Here is a 25,808-nt window from a genome sequence, read left to right on the forward strand (position 1 = left end):
AACGTGTTTGAGTTTGGCATTATAAAAAAAAAGGCTTGAACAAGATCATAAAAAGTCGACAAGAAAATTATTAAAAAATACATCCAACACCAATTTTGAAAAATCTGAGTATTGTATATGTATAAGTTGGCATATTATGTCTGTGTGACAAAGTCTCACGAAAAAGTCTGTTGTTCTTTTCTTACGAGTATTGATGCTTGTTGATTATCGAAATTCTTGTAAAATTTATTGTGTCTACTTTTGGAACTCACTAAATTCAATTGAACTTACTTCGTTACTTTTCATTCTCAAGCATTTTGATGGTAGAAGAATGGCCAATTGAAGGGGGCTATGCCAGAGCTGCGTTTGCGAGTGAGCCACATATTTATTTTTGTATCATGCATGGGTATTTGGAGGATGGCATATACATGTGTATTGAATTTAAATTTTGTAATTAAATTTGTAATTTCTATTTTAAAAAGTGAATTATCCCTCTTTGAAAGTGTATGCCTAATTTTGGTGATTTGTTGATTATAAAGTTTTAATGCCTATACATATGCACCATGGTTGAACAATAGATGGATAAAATATTCTTATTTTATAAATCGTAACCTTCTTTTTTAAAAAAAAAAAGAATGTGTTACAAAAAGGAAAGAAAAATAATAGAATTTAACGTAAAGAGAACTCTTTAAATCTATCCTTCTAAAAACTTTAATCTAAGTTAAAGGGTTTTTAAATTGGCAGTAACACCTCAGTCTTTTTGGCGGACTATCTAGCTGAATGGTATACGCCATGTCCTCCTATCGAGCTAGGGGTGTTACACTACTACTTCGTGACTCAATTAGATTAGTAATTATTTTCTATAATTAATTTAATAATAGTTTTTCTAATATGCAATCTTTGGGTCGATCCTCAGAATACTTACCAATATTCTATTGTAACATAAATTTATATTACAATTTGACCCATACGCTTGCAGATACCACACTTAAATATTTATATTTTTATTTGTACGATTTTTACTCTAAAATTTTGCATGTTTGGAAACGATCAAATTGTTGGTGCTGTTGCCGGGGATTGCGACGGTGAAATTTTTGTTAGATTGATTATTGTAGAATAAATATTAGTCGAAAGACGAACGAGCTAGATAGTGTTCTAATTTTTGTGTACATAATTAAATAATTTTATTTTTAATTTTTTAGTTAATTAAATATTTTTATTTTAAATTTTTTATTTACCTTGTTGGTTATCAGATTTAATCATGGATGGTGATTTTTTTGGGATGTGTATAAACAAGCTCAATCAAATTGGTGGTACGGAGCTTTGACAAACCAATGAAGTTACGATTAGTAATACGAGTAACCTCAGTATTAGGAAAAGCTCCCACATAATTCAAACAAGTATATATTCGAAAGGGATGGAGCTTCGACGAACCCATGGAAGGAAGACGAAGTATAAAGGAGGGAGTACACAATCAATGGGAGATCATGGAGAACCAAAGATCGCTTATGATAGAACTGCTTCAATGAAGAAATGAAACAATGGAAAAGATACACGCGCAACCTTTAGGGGCATCCGAGTATTTAACCAAAACTCCTTGTGATTTGTATGACTATATGTTCGAACAAGAAAACTGTGAGTGAGAATTCCAAGCTAAATAAAAGAGAATCCAAAAACAGTTGGACCAACTAGAGGAATTCTTCCGGAAAAGATCTAAAGCAATTACTCCATCGAAAGAGGTTGTACATGATGTCCCCAATTTCGATCCAAAGGACCAATGCATTACCAACAATGATCTGAAATTAAATTTTGAAAGTCAAAAAGAGTTTGAATTGGAGACGAGAATGAATTGAATATAATGGGAGATGCCTCTGGTCCAACTAACCTAGATATAGATGTAGTAGTAGACTTAGCAATAGAATTAGAGGTAGAAGAGCTTTAACCGTTTCTGAATGAAAGTGTAAACGATCTAATATACTTTCTGGCTATAACCGAGAAGGTGACAACAAAAGAAATAGACGAGTTCATCTCGTTCTCATTTGACGATAAAGATAAAGCTTGGGAAACCAAAGCTTCTTGTGACATGGAGGGGAGGAAGCTCGAGACAATAATACCATGAAAAGTTATTTGGGGTTAGCTCGGATTCGACACCAAGTGACTCGTAATGTGGATGTCGCATCGGTCAAAGATAGGCAATGTCAATGGTATCGACAGAAGGTGCTGGTTTACATATCTCGATGGAGGGAAAAGATACATATCAAAGTCTCAAAGGTTAGCTGAAATACGGATCGTCCTAATCCCCAAAAAAAACTTTTTATTTAAAATTCTTTTAATTTTAATTTTTTTTTCATTTAAATATTTTAATTATAGATTTTAATCTTTAATTAAGGTATTTTCATGTGCTTTACTAGTGGTTTTTAAGCTCAAAATCGAGGGAAAAGTAGAAGAATTAAAAACGTGGAATTTCGCGTAAAGAGGAGGCCAAAACAGTCGAGGCGCCGTGACGAGCACCATCGGGATGTCACAATGAACCATCCTCGTCATGATGTAAAAAATCGCATCATCCCGACGATATCAACCACATCCTAATGTGGTTCTACAACTTCACAACGAGGAGGCTCAACAAGGAAACAAACAACCTGTGACGTTACGGTGAGAAGCATCGCGTCACCGCAACGTGAGGCCCCACGTAGCAAGGAGAAGAAATGTACACATAATGACCTTGGAAATTGTAACGGTGAAGCAATATTGTAACGAACCAAAAAGCCACGTCGTGATGAGGTGATGATTATAAAAGGGCCTCGACATGACGAGCCCTAATTCAACTGCACCCAAACGATTTCCTTTTCCATTTTCCGCAATTTTCCTCAATTCCAACACCTCAATCAACTACTACTCTGTGTATTTCATATTTTTAGACATTATTTTTTTAATTTTTATTACTTTTCTCCCACTCGAAAACTCTCCTCTAAAAGGCAATCAATCTCTGACAAAGTCAAACACGGTGGCCGAGGCGAAATAGACATATCGGCAACAAGAAAAGCCTAGTGACATCTTTCTCTAATTTGTTTACTTTATTGTTGAATTTTGAATGATAGATTAGACAACCTGAATTTTTGAAATTAATTTGTCTAATTGATTGTGGGAATTGTATTCATTGCCATGGCCTATCGTAAATCACTAGCATCTCGACGAATTGAGGAACGCGATGTTCTAAATGAATCGAGAAGATGATTTGTCTCCAATAATGTTGTTGCTCGAATCGAAAATTTCAACAAACCCTTGATCCCAAAATGTGGCTTCGATTTCACCACGCAGTCATTTCACGACCCAATAATTACAAGGGTCAATCGGTTATGGTGGAATACATTCTGTTTACAACCGCTCAAATCGATTGTAATATCAATCGTTCAGGAACTATACTCAAATTTTCCTGAAACCCAAGAGAACAAAGTCTTTGTAAAAGGCGTGTACGTAGACATTTTTCAAATAGCAATCGAGGCTGTTCATAAGACACCTCACTATGCTGCCAATTTTTACGAAAATTTAAATGAAGGCGAGGTAGATTATGATGCAATAATTAACTTTTTAACTGAGGGCCTAAACCATTGGGTCTGAAAACAGGTGACATATGAGCCATTACGATTTCAACAATCAAATATAACCTCAGAAGCCAATATGTGGATGTACTTTATTGGTGCAAAATTATTCCCTACTTAGCACGTCACGGAAGTTATCCATAATCGTGCACTTTTTCTGTACGCTATCTTATAGGGATAGTAGATCAACGTGGGAGACTAGATCTTTGAGAACATGTGACAATGTGCCGGAGGGCATACACGAGGAATCACATACTCGCACCTAATCACAGAGGTGTGCCAGAGGGCTGGTGCTGTAATTGATTTCGAAGAACCGACTTGTCCACCAAAAGGTGTACTGGGTAAATGATATCCTCTCATTAGCATTAAATTGTTGATGAAAAGTAAACGTGGCCACAGGTCGTCCGTCTTTGTGATGGATGACTTGATCACTATTTGATAATGATTGACTTTTCAATAAAGAAGATGTAATGGTTACCATTAGATAAAATAGGATCATATTGGGAGATCGGATATTATCCCAAAGAGATTAAGGGTATCTTGTGAGGGTAACCCACTTATGACAAGGTCATTGGACGAGCACTAAGCAATTGCTTTCGTAATGGTATGTCATTGGGGAGAGCTCAGTCATGATACTATAATGGAATGACTTCGTGACTAAATGAGTCTATAATTAATAGACGAAAATTCGGAACTTAATTATAAATAATTTGAGCCTTAACTACATATGTCCAATCAGTCCTTCCATTAGCTTGTTGAAATTATAAATGAATTGCGTATTTAAATAGAAATAAACGAAATGAATAGAAAAAGAGAAATGGAAAACATTCAGGAATAATTATGTTTTCTCTTAAATGGAGAAATGAAATCATTTGGAAATAAATGTAGGTTTCCAAAAATGGAAATGAAAATTAAAATAGGAACTTGCAATCCTATATAGGATTACTTAAAAAAAGATGGAAGAATGAGTTTATGTTTTTGGACTGTTTTGAAGTCCGAAAATGGAAATAAATCATTTGGTCATAGTGAAATAGTGAACATGTTGAGTTGTGACATATTGAACGAATTTTCTTGAAATTTTATCAAGGGTAAAATCGTCAAAATTTTATCTGCATTTAATGAGTTCGCTTTCTTGACATTTTATAATTAATTATTACATTTTTATATTAGTAGGTTAGGAATTAAATATTAATAAAATAAGTATTTTTACACATTTTTTGCTATTTCGATGACCTGGAAGGCCAACTTGGGCATCGGGAGTGACTAATGAGGTAATTAAGTGTGTAGGATGTCAATTCAGGTCCAAGAATACAAAGAATAATCGTTGGGCCACAATACAAGGAAGCCCATGTTGCAAGATAGATCAACAAAGCTGCCAAGGCTAGAAAATCACTTAACGTCGTGACGAGGAACTTCCCATTGTCATGACGATGCGGTGATTATCAGAATGAGTTCATGGTGGCCACATCGTGACGATAAGTCTTTCCATGTCATGATGACATGACGAAGGTAGGCAAAAATGAGTTAAATCCTTGGACAACACTCTTGGGATATTTCTATATTTAGACCCTAGCACTTTAAGAGTATCTTGTATTAATTAGTATCTAAATGTATCTAGGCACCAAGTAACCTGTAGCTTATATAAGTAACCTTAGGGTCATCGAAATTGGGGGTACAGACTTAGACAGACAGTTTTTACTATTCAGTTTTCTTTGTATTTTTTTTTATGTTCGCTTAGTCATAATTTCTCTATTCCGAAGTGAAGACATTTGCGAGCGGAGTTTGCTTCGAGCCCACGCTTCAATATATATTCACAAGCATTCTCTTATCTCTTTCTTTTATTTATATTTTGTTAACCTGATCAATTAACGTTTGTATGAATGTTTGAATAATTTTTTGCACTTTATTTATATCTTGCATGTTTCGGTTAACAAACTAATTTATCTGTTAAGTAATTATTGATCTGAAATTGGGTATTTATTCAAGAGTACTTAGTATATTAGGGAGTGACGCCTCCTAATAGAATATTTAGATAGGTGAGACTGGAAGAGTACCTTGTCGTGTATAACTTGTGCCAAGCGGTGAGACCGATAGGGTATTGGTATGCCTAGGAAGAGACTAGAATGGCAACTTAGGTGGTAGTCCTTAGTGAATATGAGGTTGGAAGGGTATTCTTAGCTAAGGGTGATAAATAACTTAATCGAGGATAATTAATTATTTAATTAGATAATTAGAGATTTAATCGATCTTGGGCTAAAGGCTTGCATTGTCAACACTAGGAATAGGAAATTCTATTAGGTTAATTTAGGTATATTAATTTAATTAGTTTAATTAAAATATTAATTTAAATTCACATTGCTAGTTTGTGACTCGATTAGATTAGTAATTATTTTCTATAATTAATTTAATAATAGTTTCTCTAATATGCAATCCATTGCGTACAATCCTCGGAATATTTAATGATGTTTTGTTGTAACATAAATCTATATTATAATTTGACATGTACGCTTGCAGATACCGCACTTAAATATTTATATTTTTATCTGCACAATTTATACTCTAAACGTTCACATGTTTGGAGGCGGTATAAAAATCATTTGCTTTTTGGTTATCTTGATTAGATGCCTTTTGATATTCTAAAATTGTATTCCTTAGGCCTTTAATACTCATGACAAAGAATTCTTACCTAAGATATCAAGAGTCGCAAATACGGTTTTGGTAAGATTCAACATTATTCAACCTAATATACAGTTATAAAATTAAATATAAGTTTAATAATTATGCAATAAATTTTAAAAAATTAAATATAAGTTTGATTGAAATGATAAAATTAAATTATTAAAAATTATAACACTTATAAAATTATTCTAAAATTTCTATAAAGTAATAATATAATATGTTTCATAAAATATTGAATATTAGTATGCGAGTGGAGATTAAAAAATAATATGCTTTCCTGCAGGCTAAAATGGTTTTCATTTTATTTTTATTAATAGGATTTTAATTTATGTATTATTTTCAGGGAGGCCGGCGCCAAAACAACCCTTCTCTCTGTTTCTCACAAAATGAAAGTTTGAAACTAACAACATTTTTGAAATGAAGATAAAGATCTGAGAGAGTGAGAGAGGAAGTGAAAATGAGTGGGGCGAGACTATGCACATTACTAGGGGATTTGGGATACGAAGGGGCAGAGAAATTGGACCCCGATAGCTTCGAATGGCCTTTCCAATACGACGACACCCGCCCCATCCTTGACTGGATCTGCTCCTCCCTCCGCCCTTCCAATGTCCTCTCCCTCTCCCAACTCTCCCTGTCAGTTCCCTTTCTATTTCTCCTTTTTCTTTAGGAATAAGCATCGATAGATTAAACCTCCTTTTAGGTTATCATTGACGGGATCAATTTCAATTTGTGCAGGTATGAGCAAATCGTACAAGAAGGGAAGCTGTTGGAGGTAAATTTTGCTTCATTTCCTCTTCTTTTTCTGCAAATTTCGGGCTTAGCCATTAATATCGGTTTATTATAATGAAATAGGGGGAAGACTTGGACTTTGCTTATGATAGCATTTCGGCCTTCTCGTCGAGGAGGGACAACCAGGAGGCGGTTTTTGGAGCTGAAGAAGGATTAAAAGATATTAGGTATTCTTTCACTTTCTCTCTCTGCACTGCACACATGCTTCACATTGCCTCATTATTGTTGTTTCCTTAGCATCCTTTTTTTTCCCTGTTATTTAAAGAGGTTAAGCATAATACAACTCAAGCTTAAGCTGACAACCCTGAATGCATCATTCTTGATATAGCTTTTTTAGAGAGGATTCTATGTGCGTACTCCAGGAAGCGAAAGAATTCTTTAATTATGGTGCATGTTATACTGATGGATTTCTTAATTGTCTTTAGGGATGCAACTGTAGCATATAAAGCTGAAGCTTTAGAGCTACAGAAACAACTTAGGCATTTGCAGTCTCAGTTTGACATGCTTACAGGTCAGGCTTCAGCTTTGATCCAAGGCAGACGAGCACGGGTTGCAGCAACATCTGCTGCTAATGGACACCTTACAACCATAGATGATAGTCTCTCGGGAAGGAACTTGCAGGTAAGTAAATCTAGGGAATCTCTCATTACTTTAAATGTTTGAAACATATTATGTTCAAATTTGATCAAAGTGAGGTGGAAGGTATTTCTCTGAGTTGTTTATGCTGCATTACATGGCTTCACAGCACCGAGTATAAAAGGATTAACATGAAAATTTAATATCAAAAGCTATCCTTTTATTTACATTGCTTTCTTCTCGGAGGATACTGTTTATCTGCTTTAACATCGAAGGAGTGGTCTTCTTTTTGTGTGTCTGTGATTTAGATGAATGAAGTTCTTGGAAAAATAGCATCTACAGCACAAGAGCTGGCGCATTACCATTCTGGAGATGGTACTGTTTTTATTCTTTTCTTTCCATCAGAGATGTTAGATTCTATGCTGTTATGTTCTTTTTCAAAACAATGCATTTGTTTTTACCCAATTGTGTAAGAGGGTAAGCCCGCTTTGGGTTTGACTTGGATGAAGAAAGACTGATCTTAACCCAGCCTAGTCAATAACCTCGTCCCTCTTCCCTTTTTCCCATTTGGAAACCTATCATTTTGCATGGGTTACTTTGAATATCATTAGCCTGCTGCATTTGGTTTGTAACTTTTGGTGTGTATTTGGTTATTTCCATGGTGATAAATGAACGTTAACCTTTGTTGGTTCTCAAAAACTATGTCAAATAACAAATAGATATAGGAGCCTGAGGTAATGTGTGCCTAGCATTAGGGGAATGTAAGAGTGGAGGGAAACTTTTCTTAGTTGCTTGCACCTTGTTGATGAACATTTACTCATGATGTGTACATGCAGAGGAAGGCATCTACTTAGCTTATTCTGACTTCCATCCGTACTTGGTTGGAGATTCATCCTGCATAATGGAGTTAAATCAGTGGTTTGCTAAGCAACTAGACACGGTATGATCTGGAAATGCCATTTTTAAATCTCGTTTCTTTCTGCTGCAGAGTCTTCAATAATTTTATCATTGACCTTTAAGAGTTTCTGTTAAGCACCAATTTTTCCCTAAAGTATAAAACTAAGGGGAAGAAATTCTTTGAAAAAGATTTTGGGAGAGATAATGTAAGAGTTTGAGGCAGAAAAGAAATTCCACCCCAAAGGAGAGTAACAAAATGTAGCATTTTGAGCAGATTGTATATCATATATTACCAGATTATTTAGATTGTATTTAAATAGTTCACCCAAGCATTTTACTTTACTGTAAGCTTACTCATGTGACTATGCTTACTCAATATCTGATTATCATGAGTTTTCTCACGTTCTGTAGCAATGATGTTAATTTTAATTCCTCTAATGCATGTACATGGACACAGCTTTGTGAAGTATATAGTGGGGCAGCTCACAAACTGAAACGCTTGCATATACATTTCCATCAGCCTCTTGTCCCCTTATGGCAAAAAAAGTTCTAGTTTGTACTTTAGACATTATTATTTCTGGCCACCTGAATATAATATGATGTATCCCTACCTTTTGCGCTTATGCCAAATTAGTGCTGGTTACCTTCTTGTTTCTGAAGCATTTGCACTAGGAGTTGATTAGTGAATGAGGCAAAGCATCAGTTGCTAATTTATAGGAGTTTAATTTCTTAGAATGCATCACTCAATCTTGTGAGCTTGTAGTGATCAGAGGGCATCAAAGCTGCTGATAGTTTTTATTACTTTTGGTCTTCAGGGCTGACTGGCTGTATTCAGTCTTCATGCTGCTACTTGTGATAATAATTCATTTGGTAAACTGTTTGGTCTAAAATTTATCTGATGTGCTCATTAGAAGAGCTAAACCCAAAGCTGTGGAGAATGGGACAGCAAACATCTAATATGTTAGAAATCCTGTCTTCGTCTCCTTCATTAGGCATTGGAGCTGCCCTAGGATTGGGCATTAGTGACTTCCATATTTGATACTATGGACCTCTGCCCTCATTTCAATTCTAGCAACGCAGTATTTCCTCTACAGCTCTTTTTGTGGGTTACTATCTCTGTGAGGTGTCTTGCTACTTTTTATGTCTTTACTTGGGTTTAAGTTTTCTTGCATTTTTTTTATCATATTATGAAATACCATTGGATTCTTGGTAGTCATTGACTGTGGCTTTATATGCTTTTTTGTAACTAAGTTTCATTTTCCTAGCAATGCTTAATCCTCCAACTAATATAAGTTAAACTGTGGCTTACCAAGGGTTTTTGCCTTGAACGGTTTATCTTATCTTTAGATACGGAGGCTTCTATATTTTTATTTTATTAATTTTGTTGACTCAATTAGTAATTAAACTCAGGTTCCTTTTCGATTGGTTGCTGAAGAGGGTAAATCAAAATGCTCCTGGGTTAGTCTTGATGATGTCTCAAACAGCTTAGTAAGAGGTACTCCGTACTGTTGCTCTTAGAGTAAAGCTCTTTGGTTTCCTTTTAGGAAATGGTATGCTCATTTTTTTAGGCCAACAGCAATGGTTTACTTTAGATTCAAGGAATAATTATTTCTTTTATTTATTCTTATTTGTCTATTCACTGCTATTTCATAAATTTATTGTTGAATGAATAATCATCAGAACCTGTTCCTGGATAATCTTTCTAGTGGAAAATGGGAAAGTCTTTCTCTTGTCTTGTAGTGCCTTTAATCTAATTCGTTTGTCCTTGTCTTCTTGTTTCTTTTATCTTTACTCATCTCACTAGAGGGGTCTTTCTTTTTACTGTATGTTCCTAGTATTTATTTGAAATGATGAAGCATATCCTTTTTCTGTTAAAAAGACTAATGTTTATAATGAGTATCAGCTGCTGCTTTTTTAAAGTCTCTTTGAGTGGTAAAACTTATAAGTATCTCATTACAAAATAAGCAAAAGCATTGTACAAACAGTAACAACCGGCTTTGTGAAATGGCTTGCTTCTTCTTAAAAAAGGGTGGGGGGTTATGTATGTAACTTAAGGTTCTACCTTCTTAAAAATTTCCTTTAGTTATTTTTCTGTTTTAACTTAACTTTCTATTAGAGGAATATGATTCATTGAATGTATATATATACATCTGTTATTTCTAACATCTTGCTTGTTTGTCGTAAATTATTCCCTATGCTACTCATCTAAGTAGAACATTTGGAAGCCTCTTTCAATTTCTTATACATGATTCGATGCAAAAGCTTAATTAAAGGAAGAATTTGATAGTATTCTGTTATGTGCTTTGCAAGTCATGCTAAATGTACTAGCTTTTGTTTTTAGATTGTACTTTTAACTTTTGAGAAAATGATGTACATGCAAAGGTATGAAGAAAATGATGTCATGCACACATACTATAAAGATAGCAGTGTATTGACTTAATGTAGCTGTGCCAGATTATGTAGGCTTAGTTTTATTTAGTAACACATGAACTGGTGAACTTACAAGTTTTTTTTGACTTTTTTCTCTTATTATCTTAATGCAGCAGATCTAGAAAAGTCCCATCATCAACGTGTATCTGAATTGCAGAGGCTTCGCTCCATGTATGCTCTTTCCTTTTTCTTTAAGCCTTATAGCTTTCTAAATATTCTTTTTTAATCTTGATTTTTAACTTGTTGCTGTTCAACTAATTTAATTATTTGAATGTTAGTGATTGCTGGAGGAAATTTTGGTTCATAGGAGTTAGGGGAAATTTTTTTTTCTCTCCATATTGCATTTGCTTTTATTACAATAAAAAGTAGAATGATTATTGTGACAAATTATTTTCTTACACTTGCACCAAGTTATATAGAGGTTAAAAAGCATAAACAGATAAAAACAAGTTTGGTTATAGCAATTGAGATGAGCTCTTCAGTAGCATGTCATATTGATGTGGCAGTGATGTTAATTTAAATTTATTGGTCATTATTTGACAGATTCGGAACAAGTGAAAGACAATGGGTAGAAGCCCAGGTTGAGAATGCCAAGCAGCAAGCCATTCTCATGGCGCTTAAATCTCAAATATCATCAGATGAAGCTCATATTCATCTTGATCTTCATTCCCTTAGGTAAGCTTTTACATTTCATGAGTTAATTCATTATTTTTATGGAAGCGTAGTGTACAAATTACAGAACTTTGTGTTCTCATTAACCATAATTATTGATTAGTGCATCCATCATGCAATGCAAGTGACCTTGTAAAGAAACACCTTTGTTGTCTTCAAATGAACTTTGTTGCACTGAGAAATGCCTTTGATCTGTGTTAAGGGAATCCAGATGCTGGTCACAGCAAGATTTGGTAAAAAAGAAAATCAGTTAAAAAGAAATTTTGTTCTAAACTACCCATCCCAACCCTAAAATTATAATCAAATGTTTATATAGACTTAATTATCACTTTATTATCATACGACTAAGAAATATTCTCCTTTTTAAAAGTAGCTTCTAAAAGGCTCAAGTTTCTTAAGGCTGTGGGTCATCATCCCTGGAAAGAGTTATAGAAATGTTCCTACTTATTATGATGTTACGTACTCTTATGTTATGTTGATTATGATATGCAGAAGAAAGCACGCTGAATTGGTGGGAGAGGTTTCAAACCTTTATCACAAAGAAGAGAAGTTTTTAACTGAGGTTTGTTTGTGTATTTTTATTTCCGTTTTTTTGCATTTCTTGACTTTACCTAAATCTTTTACATAAGTAGTTGTTCCCTGCCATACCTGTGTTCCCAATGAATAACATTTGTTAGAGTACATTTTTGTCAAGTTTTCACTCATGTTTATTCCAATTTCATTACATAAATTCTCCATTAAAAATTTTCATGATGCTGATACCAAAATATTATCCGCAAAACAACCTTAGTTGATTTTGGAATTTATTAAGGCATTTATTAATGTTTTCATCAAGGACCTTTTTATGGGATTGTCTAGTCATGCTGCTTTCCTGAAAACACTAGATTTAAAATGTGTTTTGGTGTTATAAACAAAATCTTTATCCAATAAGTATATTAAACGTCCTATGCTACTAAAAACCCTAATAAATGAAGATTTAAGTTTGATTTGTCCTTTCTCTTGATGTACTTGATACTTTTTAAACTGAGCTGATTTAGAGAAATCCTTACAGAGGCAGAATGCTAGATGAAAGGATGGTTTTCTTCTTGTCTTTTTAATTGCATGTGGAGTTTAGAAATTTAGGATTATGGCAATGTCCATTCCTGAGCATGGAATCAGAAATGTGTGGCTTGACTATATGGAATAAAAATTAATGGTCTGTTTTGTGGTTGCTAGAGATGGAAAGTGGTTCTGGGGAAACTGTAATTTGGTAAGAGACCAATAGGAAAGTTGCTATTTCTCTGATTATGATTTCTGCATTGGCTTATGCAACTATTATGATTGTATGCAAGACTAAAAGAATAGTCTTTACAGTCTGATGGAATGGCAAGTTATGAAATTTAGGATAGTAATGATGCATCCAGTAGAAATGATGATTAATATGTCAGCAAGTGTTTTTTAACTGGTTTTGGAAACAGGGTTTTGGTGTTTTAAGGTAGTGCTGAATGGTTTAATAAAACTTCAAGTAATGGTTCTTTGGTAATGATGAGAAGGATTTCAAGATCAGTAGTGTTTTTGGTGTTAGTGGCAGTGGTTTCAGCATAAGGGGTTTCATGAGATGTTAAGTGGTGTTATCTGTCATCAGTTATGTTTTGGGCTGGTTGTGACTTTATAATCAAGTTTGGCCGCTTTGTGTTGACTGTTGGTATTATATTGATGCTTAATTATATATAGACTTAAATCTTGTGTGATATTGGTGTGCCCCATTTGAGATGTTCAAGAACATGAGCTAAAATATGGTGGTGTACTGGTAAAAGAGATGATGTTATATATATTCAATATGTGCTAATCTTTTTGTTGGAGTTCAGGTATTTACTTAAGCTGACTCTCTTATTTTTCATTTCCACCTTCCTTTTCCAGACTATTCCAGATCTTTGCTGGGAGCTGGCGCAACTCCAGGACACATACATTTTGCAAGGTATAGTTTCCTTGCCTTTCTTTTTGAGAACTGAAAGCAGAAGGTAAATGGTTGCGTCACTGTGATCACCCTGTCGATTAATGTTGTGTTAAATTTATCCGCTTTTAGGTGATTATGATCTAAAGGTTATGCGGCAAGAGTTCTATATTAGCAGACAAAAGGCGGTATGTTTGGCTACTCTGCAAAAGTTTTAATTTAATTATATCTTGCTTGGACTTTTTTCCATAAAAAGGCATAACCCAAATTTTTATGGCCATGGATCTCATGCTTCTTAGTTTTTATTTGAGATATAATGCATTTAGCTAAGGTGAGAAACTAAGAACAGTCATGTAGAATAATCACCATTTTACAGTGCCTGTTAACAAAAGAAAATGTTCCTTTGACATGTCAGTGGCGTTCAATCATGTCAACTGTTGGGTTAGATTTGATGCTTCTTTGTTAGAAAACATAGCAGTTCTCTGGTAACATTTAAGTTGGATAACTTTTCCGGTTGAAGAATTTGTATTTTAGAGTGCATTCTGATTAAATATGTTTGAAATGTTACTGTGATAACAGACAAGTATAAAGTTCAGGTTTTTACTAGCGTCACAACCACTTGAAGCAACAATCACGAGTTGTTTAAACCCATCCACCCTCACTCTTTTTAGTTGTACATGGTTTTTTGAAGTAATGAAAATTTTAAAACTTTAAGTTCATCTCCAAATTTATAGCATTCTCAATTTCCTTTCGCAGTTTATCAATCATCTGATCAATCATCTTGCAAGGCATCAGCTCTTAAAAATAGCTTGTCAATTGGAAAAGAAGAATATGCTTGGAGCATATTCATTGCTTAAAGTTATCGAGTCAGAGCTTCAGGCATACCTGTCAGCAACCAAAGGCCGGGTGGTATGTTGGATCTTACGGGGTGGTCTGTGTTTTGTTTATGTGCACCTTATATTTCCATCAGTGTTCATATGTATGCGTATATATATCATGATTTCCAAAGGGAATACATCTATCACTTCTAACTTGTCACTTCCTGCTCTTCTACTTTGCAATTCTACTAATTGCGATGTTACACTATTGATCCATGTTAGTGTCTAACCTTAAGTGATAGAGGTTGAATTGAAATCTCTATTTGTTGGTTCATACTGGGTTGAAATTCTACCGACAAGGTAAGTTAATTTTTTACTTTGACTGATATTCGAAAGAATAACGGAAAGAGCACTATCAACTCCAAATTATTTAGCATTATTATGAAGACAGAATTAAGAAAAAAAGGTGTTTCATTAAAATTCCTATACGGTCCTTAGCTTCTTGGTCAATCTTTTCCTCTGTTTTTCTTGTCTTTTGTTTTATTACTGTTTTGAAGGGGGATTAGTACTTTGGACATTCTCATTTAGTACACTACAGGTGTTGCTACCAAGGAGGCTAATTCTCAGCTACTAGTTAAAAAGTTGTTTGATATTGAATCTAGAGACTGTTTTTTCAGATGTTCTATTTGGATCCATTTGCTTTGCATCCTGATTCAAAGCTACATGGAATAGTATTCTTTCCTGGATACTGTTTGAGATTTCCTTGGAAATCCTAACATTAGAAAGATGTTTATTATCATTTAGGGGCGTTGCTTGGCACTAATTCAAGCTGCGTCTGAGGTCCAAGAGCAAGGTGCCGTGGATGATCGAGACACTTTTCTGCATGGTGTTAGAGACCTTTTAAGTATCCATTCAAGTAATGTCCCCATCCTTACATATTTAGACCAGATTATTGTTTATATATGGGGTTTTTGTTTAGTGAGAGGACTTTGATTTGTGGTTGCTTTTGGCATTTCCTTTAGATGCACAGGCTGGTTTATCAACATACGTATCTGCTCCTGGCATTGTACAGCAAATATCTGGTCTACATTCAGACTTGATGGCTCTTCAATCTGACCTTGAGAATTCTCTTCCAGAGGACAGAAATAGATGCATCAATGAGCTGTGAGTTGCTCTATTTTTGCTTGTATTTTAGAATTTGTCTTCAGCATTACTATTGGAAACACAATTAAATACATTCTGAATTAGAATTGTGTTTGATGAATCTTGAGTTTCTGGTAGTCATATCTTTTCTTTATTGTGCCAGGTGCACTCTGATTCAAAGTCTGCAGCAATTATTATTTGCATCTTCAACAACTGCTCAACCAATATTGACACCTCGGGTATATCCAACAATTTATGCAAAAGCTGTGTCCATTTCCCCCTTCATTTCCACTTGAAGCATGGTTCTGTTATTATCATAGTCTTGTTATTTCTTTCATTTAATGATAAAATTAATGTGGTTTGCTAACATTTTGATTCCCTCTTTTAGCCTCTAATGAAAGAGCTGGATGAAATGGAAAAGATAAATGCAAAACTCTCTGCTGCAGTAGAGGAGGTTACGCTTGAACATTGCAAGAAGAATGAGGTAATTGGAGTTATTAAAGCAGTTTTCCTCATGGATGAATTCTTGCATATCACTTCATATGATTACAACCATTTTTCAGTTCCCATTCCAATCTACTCAAGAACATATAATTATTTTGAGGTTAGTGTTACGTGAGTTTAACATATAGACTAGATTCACATGATGGCATACAATCTTTTGAGAAGTCCTCTAAACCGGTGGTCTGAAGATTTAGGCTGGCACCAAAAACCTATTGAATGAAAGTTTTATTTGTGTGGTCGTATTGCATATGCACCAATATTTAAAATGCAGCTGTTTGGTAAACTCAATTATATGCAGCTCTGAAAATTTCAGTGTCATATGCATTGGTTAAGTCCAAGTCTAACACTTATGTATATCACATTCTGAAATAGATATAGAGATATAAGAAGATTGAGCAAATCCGTGTTAGGCATGTAGCTTATTGTAATAAAATGTTTATGGCATAACATTCCAAACATTCAGCTTGAAACATACCATCCCAAGCAATTATCTACTTTTTATCAATTTATGGGTGGGAATGCAGATTGTAAAACATCATTCCCAAGAGGTTGGACTTCAAAGGAGGGTGTTTGTGGACTTCTTTTGCAATCCGGAGCGATTGAGGAGCCAAGTAAGAGAATTGACTGCTCGGGTTCGAGCTTTGCAAGATTCCTAATCCTTTTCTCTTATAAGGTGCATTTGGGATGAAGAATAATAGTTGGTTTTTATGAGAATTTGATTTGTAAAAATCTGATTGCTATGTTTAGTTTATCACCTTTTGGTTTGAATTTTATGATCACAAGTCTTTTTCCTTTTTTAAAGGAAACTATGTTGTATCAGAAAATTTGTATGTGATTATAGTTACTTTCATATGCAAGGCTTTAGAAAAAGTTTTACTTCTACAATAACAAATCTATTTTCTGATTATAATTATTTTATTGTTCTAGTCTCAAAAGTACAAGAAGATGTAGTACCAAATTTCAATTTCTAATAAAAGTGTAGTGACAAATTTATCCTTCAATAAAAGAATGTACAGAATGAACATTGAGCAGCAGTTGCTATTTTACAACCAGGAATGATGTAGATGGCCACCAGACATAGAGACTCAGTTCTGAGTTGCACTGTTGCAGACTCAGTTTTGACTTTTGAGTTGCCACTTTTTCTCCCTGATTTGCTGGACACTCTGTTCTTCAATAGATTTAGAGTGGGCGTGAGAGGTAAAACACCACATTTATTAACACTCAATGCCCGAAGAAGCTTATCACTTACGTTCTGTATTTAATTTACTGCTGCACTCTGAATTTTCATTAAATATGCCTAGTGACTACCCAATTACAGTTACAACTTAAAGCACATTGAAGCAGTCACATGTCATTGGTCATTTATTGAATCTTCAAATGAGGTGAGAAAAGTAATTATAGACTTTCAGGTTGGAACTTCAAAATTGTTAGATGTGTAGATTCTTTTTCTTGGTTCACTAAAATGTTGACAAACCTAGACGAAAAAGAAGGGAAAAAAAACTGAGTCAATTTAGCAGACTAAATTTTAGCCAAAATCAATACTGGTGCCATATTCTTTGATAGAAGTAATGACCTTGTAAATTATAATTACATTATTTTTTGAATTTTTTTTCACAAATTCTATCTACGTGGTTGAAAGAATGTGCAAACAGTTTTTTTTTCCCTAAACTTCGTTTTTGTATTAATTAGGGTGAGAAACAGGATTCAACTCAAAAAAATTGAAAACAATTATAAATTTTGAGTTAATCAAGTTATCTGGTTTTTTCGAGTCAATTCGAATAAGTAATTCGGTTTTTTGAGTTCGAGTCAAGTTGAATTTTATAATTCAAATTACTCAAATAACGGATTGGTGTAAATATCTATTTGGTCCTTTTCAATTTCCAAAATGAGCAAGTTGGTCTCTTTCAACAAAAAGAAATACAAAAAAAGTTCAAAATAAATTTCAAATTTTCAAAAATACAAATATTTATAAAAAAATTTCAAAATTTCATAATTTAAAAATTCTGAAAAAACAAAACTAAAGAATATATAAACAAGTAAATTATCAATTCAAGTTTATCATACTAAAGTATCTTATTTTCTCTTATTTTACTTTAAAAGAGTTTTTAAATATATATTGTTTCAAATTTGTGTACTCTAATATGAAATTAGTTATATTCTAACAAGATTTTATTTTGACATGTTTAGTTTTTTTTTTCAATTTAACTCAAATAATTTCACTCGATTTGACTCGACACGAAAATAATTCATATCGAATTAAGATGATAAAATAAAACTCGTCAACTCGATTAACTCAAATTTTTTCACTTAATTTGATCAAACACTCACCCCTAATATAAACTAGAATTTTTATTTGGTGAAGGTATAAACTAGAACTTTAAATTCATTATGAGTTCAATAAAAGTTAAACAAATTCATGACATTGAAATATTAAAAACATAATCCTTACAAGTTTCTATTATCTTATACTATTAACACTAATATATTTATACTATTATTTAAATCCCTAATTGAGTTGGTATCATGAGTTAATCCTGTATCAATTCGATTAAATAAATTACAAAAATGTCATTCAGTAACTAAATTAAGTTATATTATTTGAGGGTACTTTAGTCTTTTTATTTTAACAAAAATCAATAAAAAATTAAAATATGTATATGGTATAATTTGAACCCACACCAATTAAATTTGTAAAACCTTTAATTTACGATATAACTAAAACTTCATTTTAATATATTTATTTTAATATGCATAATTTATTATCTCTATTAGTTGTATATATTAATAATGTTGTTAATTGAGTTGGTGCCATAAGTCAACTTGACACTAACTCACGGTTGATTACAACACTATGATAAATTATTGTAGTGCATTTAGTATTGTTAATATGATGTATTTATGTGTTTTTTAAGGTGATGTATTTATATATTTAAATTTCATTTTACTCACAATTTAATCTAATTTTTTATTTTAATATCATATATATTTCATATGTTATTATGATTAATTAGTTTCAAATCATACATTTCATTATTTATTGTATGTTATTTTTAAACATAAATCTGTATTCTAAATATGTAGTTTTCTTATGCATATGCATGTGATAAAATTTCTAATATTATAATAAAACAATTCATTAAATTTAATGTCATGAGTCAAATTACACTAAAAAAATAAAAACTTAGATAATGATAATCATGTACAACAAAGTGAAATTAAGTGTGATTCTCTTTATTTATGAGATATGGGATCGAAAAGGTTTATAGATCAATATCTCTACATTATTCTATTCCTTAATATGTGATTTGGTTAGGGCAAAATTCTAAAAACCTATTTTGATCACACTATATTGAAGACACAATTTACGATTTTAAGTGTGGAATTAAGAGAGTTTAGTCTATTTAGTGTGGGGAATATTAGTGAGTGAAAGTACTATATATATACAAACTGTGTTATTAATTTGTGCTAAACTTTTATTGCGGAAAGTTTTAGTGGGAAGGTTCTTTTATTACAATTGTATAGGAATGAAGCTATAACGAATATGAGCGAGATTGAGCTTAAAACATTTCTTGTACTATGAAGATTATAGTGGATTCTACTCTTAATAAGGTCTTTCATAATATATCATAAAGAAAAAAAAAAGAAAAAAAATAAAGAACACACATATTTTACGTGGAAACCCTTTCGGGAAAAAAAACCACAGGCAGAGGAGAAGAAAATTCACTATGTCGAATTCGAATGATTACAAGAGGAGTAGACTATGTCTATTTATAGGCTTGTAAAACCATATTCTAATAGGAGTGTAGTAAGATTGAAACACCTTATTCTAATCAATATCAAATAGATGGAGTTTAATAAGGTTTAAAAAACCTTATTCTAAAAATAAAATAAAAGAAGTATAATTCTATAGGGATTTTACTTTTATTTTATTTTACCATTGTATTTGATTTAAATAAAGATTCGGGTCATTTAATTCTAACAATCTCCACCTTGACATGAATTCTTAATGAACAAGTTATTCATCGCGAACTCTCAACGAACAAGTTCTCCACCTCTTCTATAAAACCCCTTAAGGGTCTAACTTTAACAATGAACACCAACCAAGTCTAAGCAATGCTCAAACTTGGTTATAGGAAGTGACTTAGTCATTATATCTGCAGGATTTTCATGAGTACTAATTTTGCTCACAACAATATCACCACAAGCAATAATATCACGAACAAAATGATACCGAACATCAATGTGTTTTGTTCTCTCATGAAACATTTGATCTTTTGTAAGGAAGATGACACTCTGACTGTCACAAAATACTGTATTGATTTGAAGGTCTTTATTGAGTTCACTAAAGAGTCCCTTCAACCAAATAGCTTCTTTACAAGCCTCAGTAATCGCCATGTACTCAGCTTCAGTGGTAGACAAAGCGACTGTAGTTTGCAAAGTGACTTTCCAACTGATTGCACAACTTCTGATTGTAAAGACATAACTCGTGAGAGATTTTCTTCTATTGAGGTCTCCAGCAAAATCAGCATCAACATACCCAATGATTCCATCTCTAGTTCTTCCAAACTATAAGCAAACATTGGTAGTACCTCGTAAGTATAGTAAAACCCACTGAACTACTTTCCAATGTTCTTTACCGAGATTCACCATGTATCTACTAACTGCACTGACTGCATATGATAAATCTGGACATGAACAAACCATGGCATACATGAGAGATCCCACTACACTGGAGTATGGAACATGTGACATGTACTCAATCTCATCATCTGATTGTGGAGACAAAGCCGATGAAAGTTTGAAATGGGCTGCTAAAGAAGTACTAACAGGCTTAGCATTCTGCATATTGAATCTGCAGAGAACTTTCTCAATGTACTCCTTCTGACTTAGGTACAATTTACTTGTTTTTCTATCTTTGGGAATCTCCATACCAAGTATCTTCTTTGTTGGTCCCAAATCTTTCATATCAAATTCTTTACTTAGTTGGGCTTTGACCTTTTTTATCTCTCCTTTATCTTTCACTACTATCAACATGTCATCAACATAAAGGAGTAGATACACAAAAGAACCATCACTGTTTTTCTTAAAGTAAACATAACTGTCAAAGCTATTTCTTTTAAAATCATGAGAAGTTATAAAGGAATCAAACCTCTTGTACTACTGTCTTGGTGACTATTTCAAACCGTAAAGGGACTTTTTTAGCAAGCAAACATAGTCCTCTTTTTCTAAGACTGTAAAACCCTCTGGTTGTTGCATGTAAATATCCTCCTCAAGTTCTCCATACAAAAATGCAGTTTTTACATCTAACTGCTCAAGCTCCAAATCATGCATGACCACAATACCAAGCAAAGCTCGAATCGAACTATGCTTCACAACTAGGGAGAACACATCTGTGAAGTCCACTCCTAGAATTTGGTTGTAACCCTTGCAACAAGCCTTACTTTATATCTGGGTTCTTTAACTCTTGGAGTCCCCCTTTTTCTTCTTAAACACCCATTTACAACGAACAACCTTTTTACCTTTAGGAAGTTATAAAAGATCCAATGTTTTATTTTTGCGTAGTGATTCTATCTCCTATTGCATAGCAAACATCTACTTTTCTGAGTCTACTTATTATTTGTTTATCTATCTCACATTTAGTATAACACTAGATCAGCCTCCGCATACTTCTTTGGAGGTTTAATTTGTCTTCTAGTTCTGTTTTTGGCAATAGAGTATTGTGGTGAAGAAACAACTCTATTTTGAATTTTTGTACTGGCTTCAGTAGTCGACTCTATTGTAGATTCTGGATTAATCTGATGCTCCACCTGCTTTTGATTTTCTTTATTGGAAGAGTCTTTCAGAGATAAGTTAGGTAGCATAGCAGTTTCATCAAAAACAACATCTCTGCTAATCACAACTTTTCTACTTTCAGGACACCATAACTTATACCCTTTTACACCAGCTTTATAACCAAGAAAAACACATTTAATGGATCTCAGTTCCAATTTTCCATTATCAACATGAGCATACGCAGTACAACCAAAGATCTTTAAATTAGAATAGTCAGCAGGATTACCATACCATACATCTCGTGAAGTCTTTTTCTCAATGGCAACGGATGGAGATCGATTGATAAAAAAATATGTAGTAGAGGCTACTTCGGCCCAAAATGACTTTGGTAAGTTGGCATTTGACAACATACACCGAACCTTCTCCATGATCGTTCTGTTCATTCATTCTGCAAGGTTGTTTTGCTATGGAGTATGACGAACTGTCAAGTGTCTCACGATCCCTTCTATCTTGCATAGTTTATTAAACTCATTAGAACAAAAACTCTAAGTCATTGTCTGTGTGAAGATATTTTATTTGCTTGCCCGTCTGTTTTTCAATCATGGTTTTCCAAGACTTAAATGCGAAAAACACATTGATTTTCTGCTTCAAGAAGAATGCCCACACTTTTCTAGAAAAATCATCAATAAAAGTTAGCATATAATTAGCTCCACCTCTCTAAGGCACTCTGGATGGCCTCTACAGATCAGAATGAATATACTTCAACTTCCTTTCGTGTTAGGGATTCCTCTAGTAAATCGAACTCTCTTTTACTTCCTAAAAATGCAGTGCTCACAGAACTTTTGTTTGCAAATTTCTTGCCCATTAAGAAGTCCTCTTTTTCTCAATTCTGCCATGCCATTCTCACTCATATGCCCTAGGCGCATATGCCAAAGTTTAGTAATATCATCATCTGATAAGGAAGAGGATGCGACACTACATCACCCATAATAGTAGAACTCTGTAGAACATATAACTTGGCAGTCTTTCTCTGCCCTTTCATCACAACGAGGGAACCTTTGGAAATCTTCAAAACCCCACTTTCAGCTGTGTATTTATACCCTTTTGAATCAAGAGTACTTAACGAAATTAAATTTCTCTTCAATTCTGGAACATGTCGTACGTCACTAAGTGTTCTGACAACTCCATCAAACATCTTAACTTTAATTGTTCCAACACCTACAATTCTACATGAAGCATTATTTCCCATCAAAACAACACCTTCAGACACTATTTCGTAAGTTGTAAACCAATCTCAATTGAGACTCATGTGGAAGGTGAATCAAGGATCCACTCCTTGCTCACTTTAAAATTGTTGACAGAAGTGACTAGAAGTTCACCATCGTTGTAGTCTTCTACAACATCAGCCTTACCAGAATTTTCTGGTTGTTTTCCATTTTGATTCGCAGTCTCCCTTTTGATCTTGTTCTATAGCTTATAACATTCAGATTTAATGTACCCTTTCTTCTTCAGAAGTTACAAGTTTTCCCTCTGTTTGAAGACTTCGATCTACCCTTAGATTTACCGCAAGGATTTCATTCCTGTGTCTTTCCACGATCATCATCAGCATTCCAATCTTGTCTCTGACGAACAATGAGACCTTCTCCTTGAGAGTCAGTTTTAACCACAAGATGCTTCATCTTATCATACGAGGTTAAAGAATCATAAACCTTATCAACTGTGAGAGACTCGCAGCTATATAAAATTGTATCTCTAAAGGTTGAATAAGACGGGGGCAATGAACAAAGTAGAATCAACCTTAGATCTTCCTTATCATACTGAACCTCCATGGCCTCTAAATTTAAGAGAATTTCTTTAAACACTGTCAAGTGTTCGTGCACAGGCGCACCTTCCTCCAAATGATAAGCATAAAGACGCTGCTTTATATGCATCTTACTAGTTAGAGTTTTCGACATACATATTTGTTCTAACCTCTTCCATAATCCAGCGGCGGTCTTCTCTTTCATCACATCCTGTAAAATTTCGTTAGACAAATACAGAGGTAACTGTGTTAACGCCTTTCGATCCTTACGCTTCTTCTCTTCCTCTGTCAATGTTGAAGGCATCTTATCTCCCCCTAGCAAGGCTTCCTCTAAGTCCATCTGTGTAAGAATTGCCTGCATCTTTATTTGCCACAACGCGAATCTGGTGTTGCGATCCAACAGAGAAATTTCATACTTCAAAGACGTCATTACCGTGATTGAGATGAATAACCCGAAAGCTTAATACCAATTTGTAAAAATAGAATGTCGGTAATGACAATATATCACAAAGAAAAAAAAGAAATAAAAATAAAGAACACACAGATTTTACGTGAAAACCCTTTCGGGAAAAAAACCACTGGTAAAGGAGAAGAAAATTCACTATGTCGAATTCGAATGATTACAAGAGGAGTAGACTACGTCTATTTATAGGCTTGTAAAACCATATTCTATAGGAGTGTAGTAAGATTGAAACACCTTATTCTAATGAATATCAAATAGATGGAGTTTAATAAGGTTTAAAAAACATTATTCTAAAAATAAAATAAAAGAAGTATAATTCTACAGGGATTTTACTTTTATTTTATTTTACCATTGTATTTGATTTAAATAAGGATTCGGACCACTTAATTCTAATAGATCCGAACTGCGTAACCAATAAACTATGTTAATCGTTAGATTTTCAATCTAAAATTATTTTTGTAAGTCCCTATTCACGACAACTTAACCCGTAACTAAAAACTTTCGCATGCCCTTTGAAACTTATATAAAACAAACTATTTACTTCCAATAGAAAAATCTATCGACATTTCTAAAAAAAAAGAAATTACCCACTTAAAAATCTTATTTGAACTTCTTATTCAAATAACTTCTCATCACTAAAAAAATCACTTCATTAGTTTTTCAATTTTTTCACAAATTTGATGATACAAATTTTAATATATATAAATACATAATTTCAAAGAAATTTCAATTCAAATCTTTTTCCTTCAATATAAAATGTTCTCACTTTTTTTTCTTTTTTTTACTTATATACACATAGTAGAGATATATTTACACTTAACACATATATGTTATGTTATTCAAATGAAGACTTACCGCTTATTTCGAAAACGAAATTTTAAATATTATTAATTTGATATGACAGTTATTTTCAATGAAATAAAGCAAAATCTAAACAAATAATGAAACTAGTAATTACGAATATATATATTAAGAGAGATATAACAGTAGTTTTCAAAACACTAAATTTATATTTTGAATATATCATCTGTTAACATTTTCAAAATTGAGATGATTCTGTTGTTTTTATTTGAATTACATAAACAAATTAATCTGTACTTAACAGAAAGTAGAAAAGTCAAAGTTGTTTTTCCATCTTTTATTTGTTTTGTTATAAAATAATAAGTAAAGGGTTATAATTTAGTAGAGAGAAATTCCTAGTATTAAAGATATTATACCTCTCTCTAGCTTTCTCACATTCATCTTTTTTACTAAGCAATCACCTAATTGACTTAAGTATTACAGTATGTTGGAGTACAAACTTTAACTTACCTTCATCTTGTAGGAAACTAGGAGCATCTCACTTTCCTTCAACACCATCTCTAAACTCCATCCATAATAAGCTTTTTTCGTTTGTGGGAATCGAGTAAAAACCCATGGCCTAATTCTTTCAAACCTCTTCCATCTTTCTCATTTTCAATTTAAAGTTTCTTCTTACCTTATTTTGGGATTTCATTTTTCTCATTTTATTCTTAGGTTTCTTCCATTATATTTAGGGATGGATTTTTTCCCGCCTCAACTCAAACCTGAATCGACCCGACATTAGAAGAATAAACCCACCCCGATTCCCAAACCCGAGATTTTATTCCATACCCTACCCTGAACTGAATCAACTTGACCCGAACTTATTTCAGTTTATCGCATCAAACAATTTTTTTTACACTTTCTGCTACTTTTCTTGCTGCCAAAATTTGAAAATAAGAGAAGGTAGCCA

At 33.3% G+C, this 25,808-nt stretch overlaps 1 protein-coding gene across 2 annotated transcripts; it reads left to right on the forward strand.

Annotated features, from left to right (window-relative positions):
- The first annotated feature begins 6,553 nt into the window (after positions 1-6,553).
- On the forward strand, positions 6,554-16,932 carry LOC107954653 (AUGMIN subunit 3). Of its 2 annotated transcripts, none has more exons than XM_016890274.2 (18): positions 6,554-6,890; positions 6,993-7,029; positions 7,110-7,213; positions 7,472-7,667; positions 7,931-7,997; positions 8,459-8,562; positions 9,930-10,014; positions 11,063-11,120; positions 11,493-11,624; positions 12,114-12,183; positions 13,521-13,578; positions 13,687-13,742; positions 14,311-14,463; positions 15,177-15,288; positions 15,395-15,536; positions 15,679-15,754; positions 15,904-15,999; positions 16,544-16,932. In XM_016890274.2, the coding sequence occupies exons 1-18, from the start codon at positions 6,715-6,717 to the stop codon at positions 16,673-16,675; spliced, it is 1,854 nt and encodes a 617-aa protein (XP_016745763.1). In that variant the 5' UTR covers positions 6,554-6,714; the 3' UTR covers positions 16,676-16,932. The 2 variants fall into 2 exon arrangements, with proteins under 2 accessions (XP_016745763.1, XP_016745764.1); XM_016890275.2 differs by having other exon boundaries at positions 6,566-6,890; positions 11,066-11,120.
- The last annotated feature ends 8,876 nt before the right edge of the window (positions 16,933-25,808 follow it).

This window comes from Gossypium hirsutum, chromosome D07 (assembly GCF_007990345.1).
Source record: "Gossypium hirsutum isolate 1008001.06 chromosome D07, Gossypium_hirsutum_v2.1, whole genome shotgun sequence".
In the NCBI taxonomy this organism is placed as follows: domain Eukaryota; kingdom Viridiplantae; phylum Streptophyta; class Magnoliopsida; order Malvales; family Malvaceae; genus Gossypium; species Gossypium hirsutum.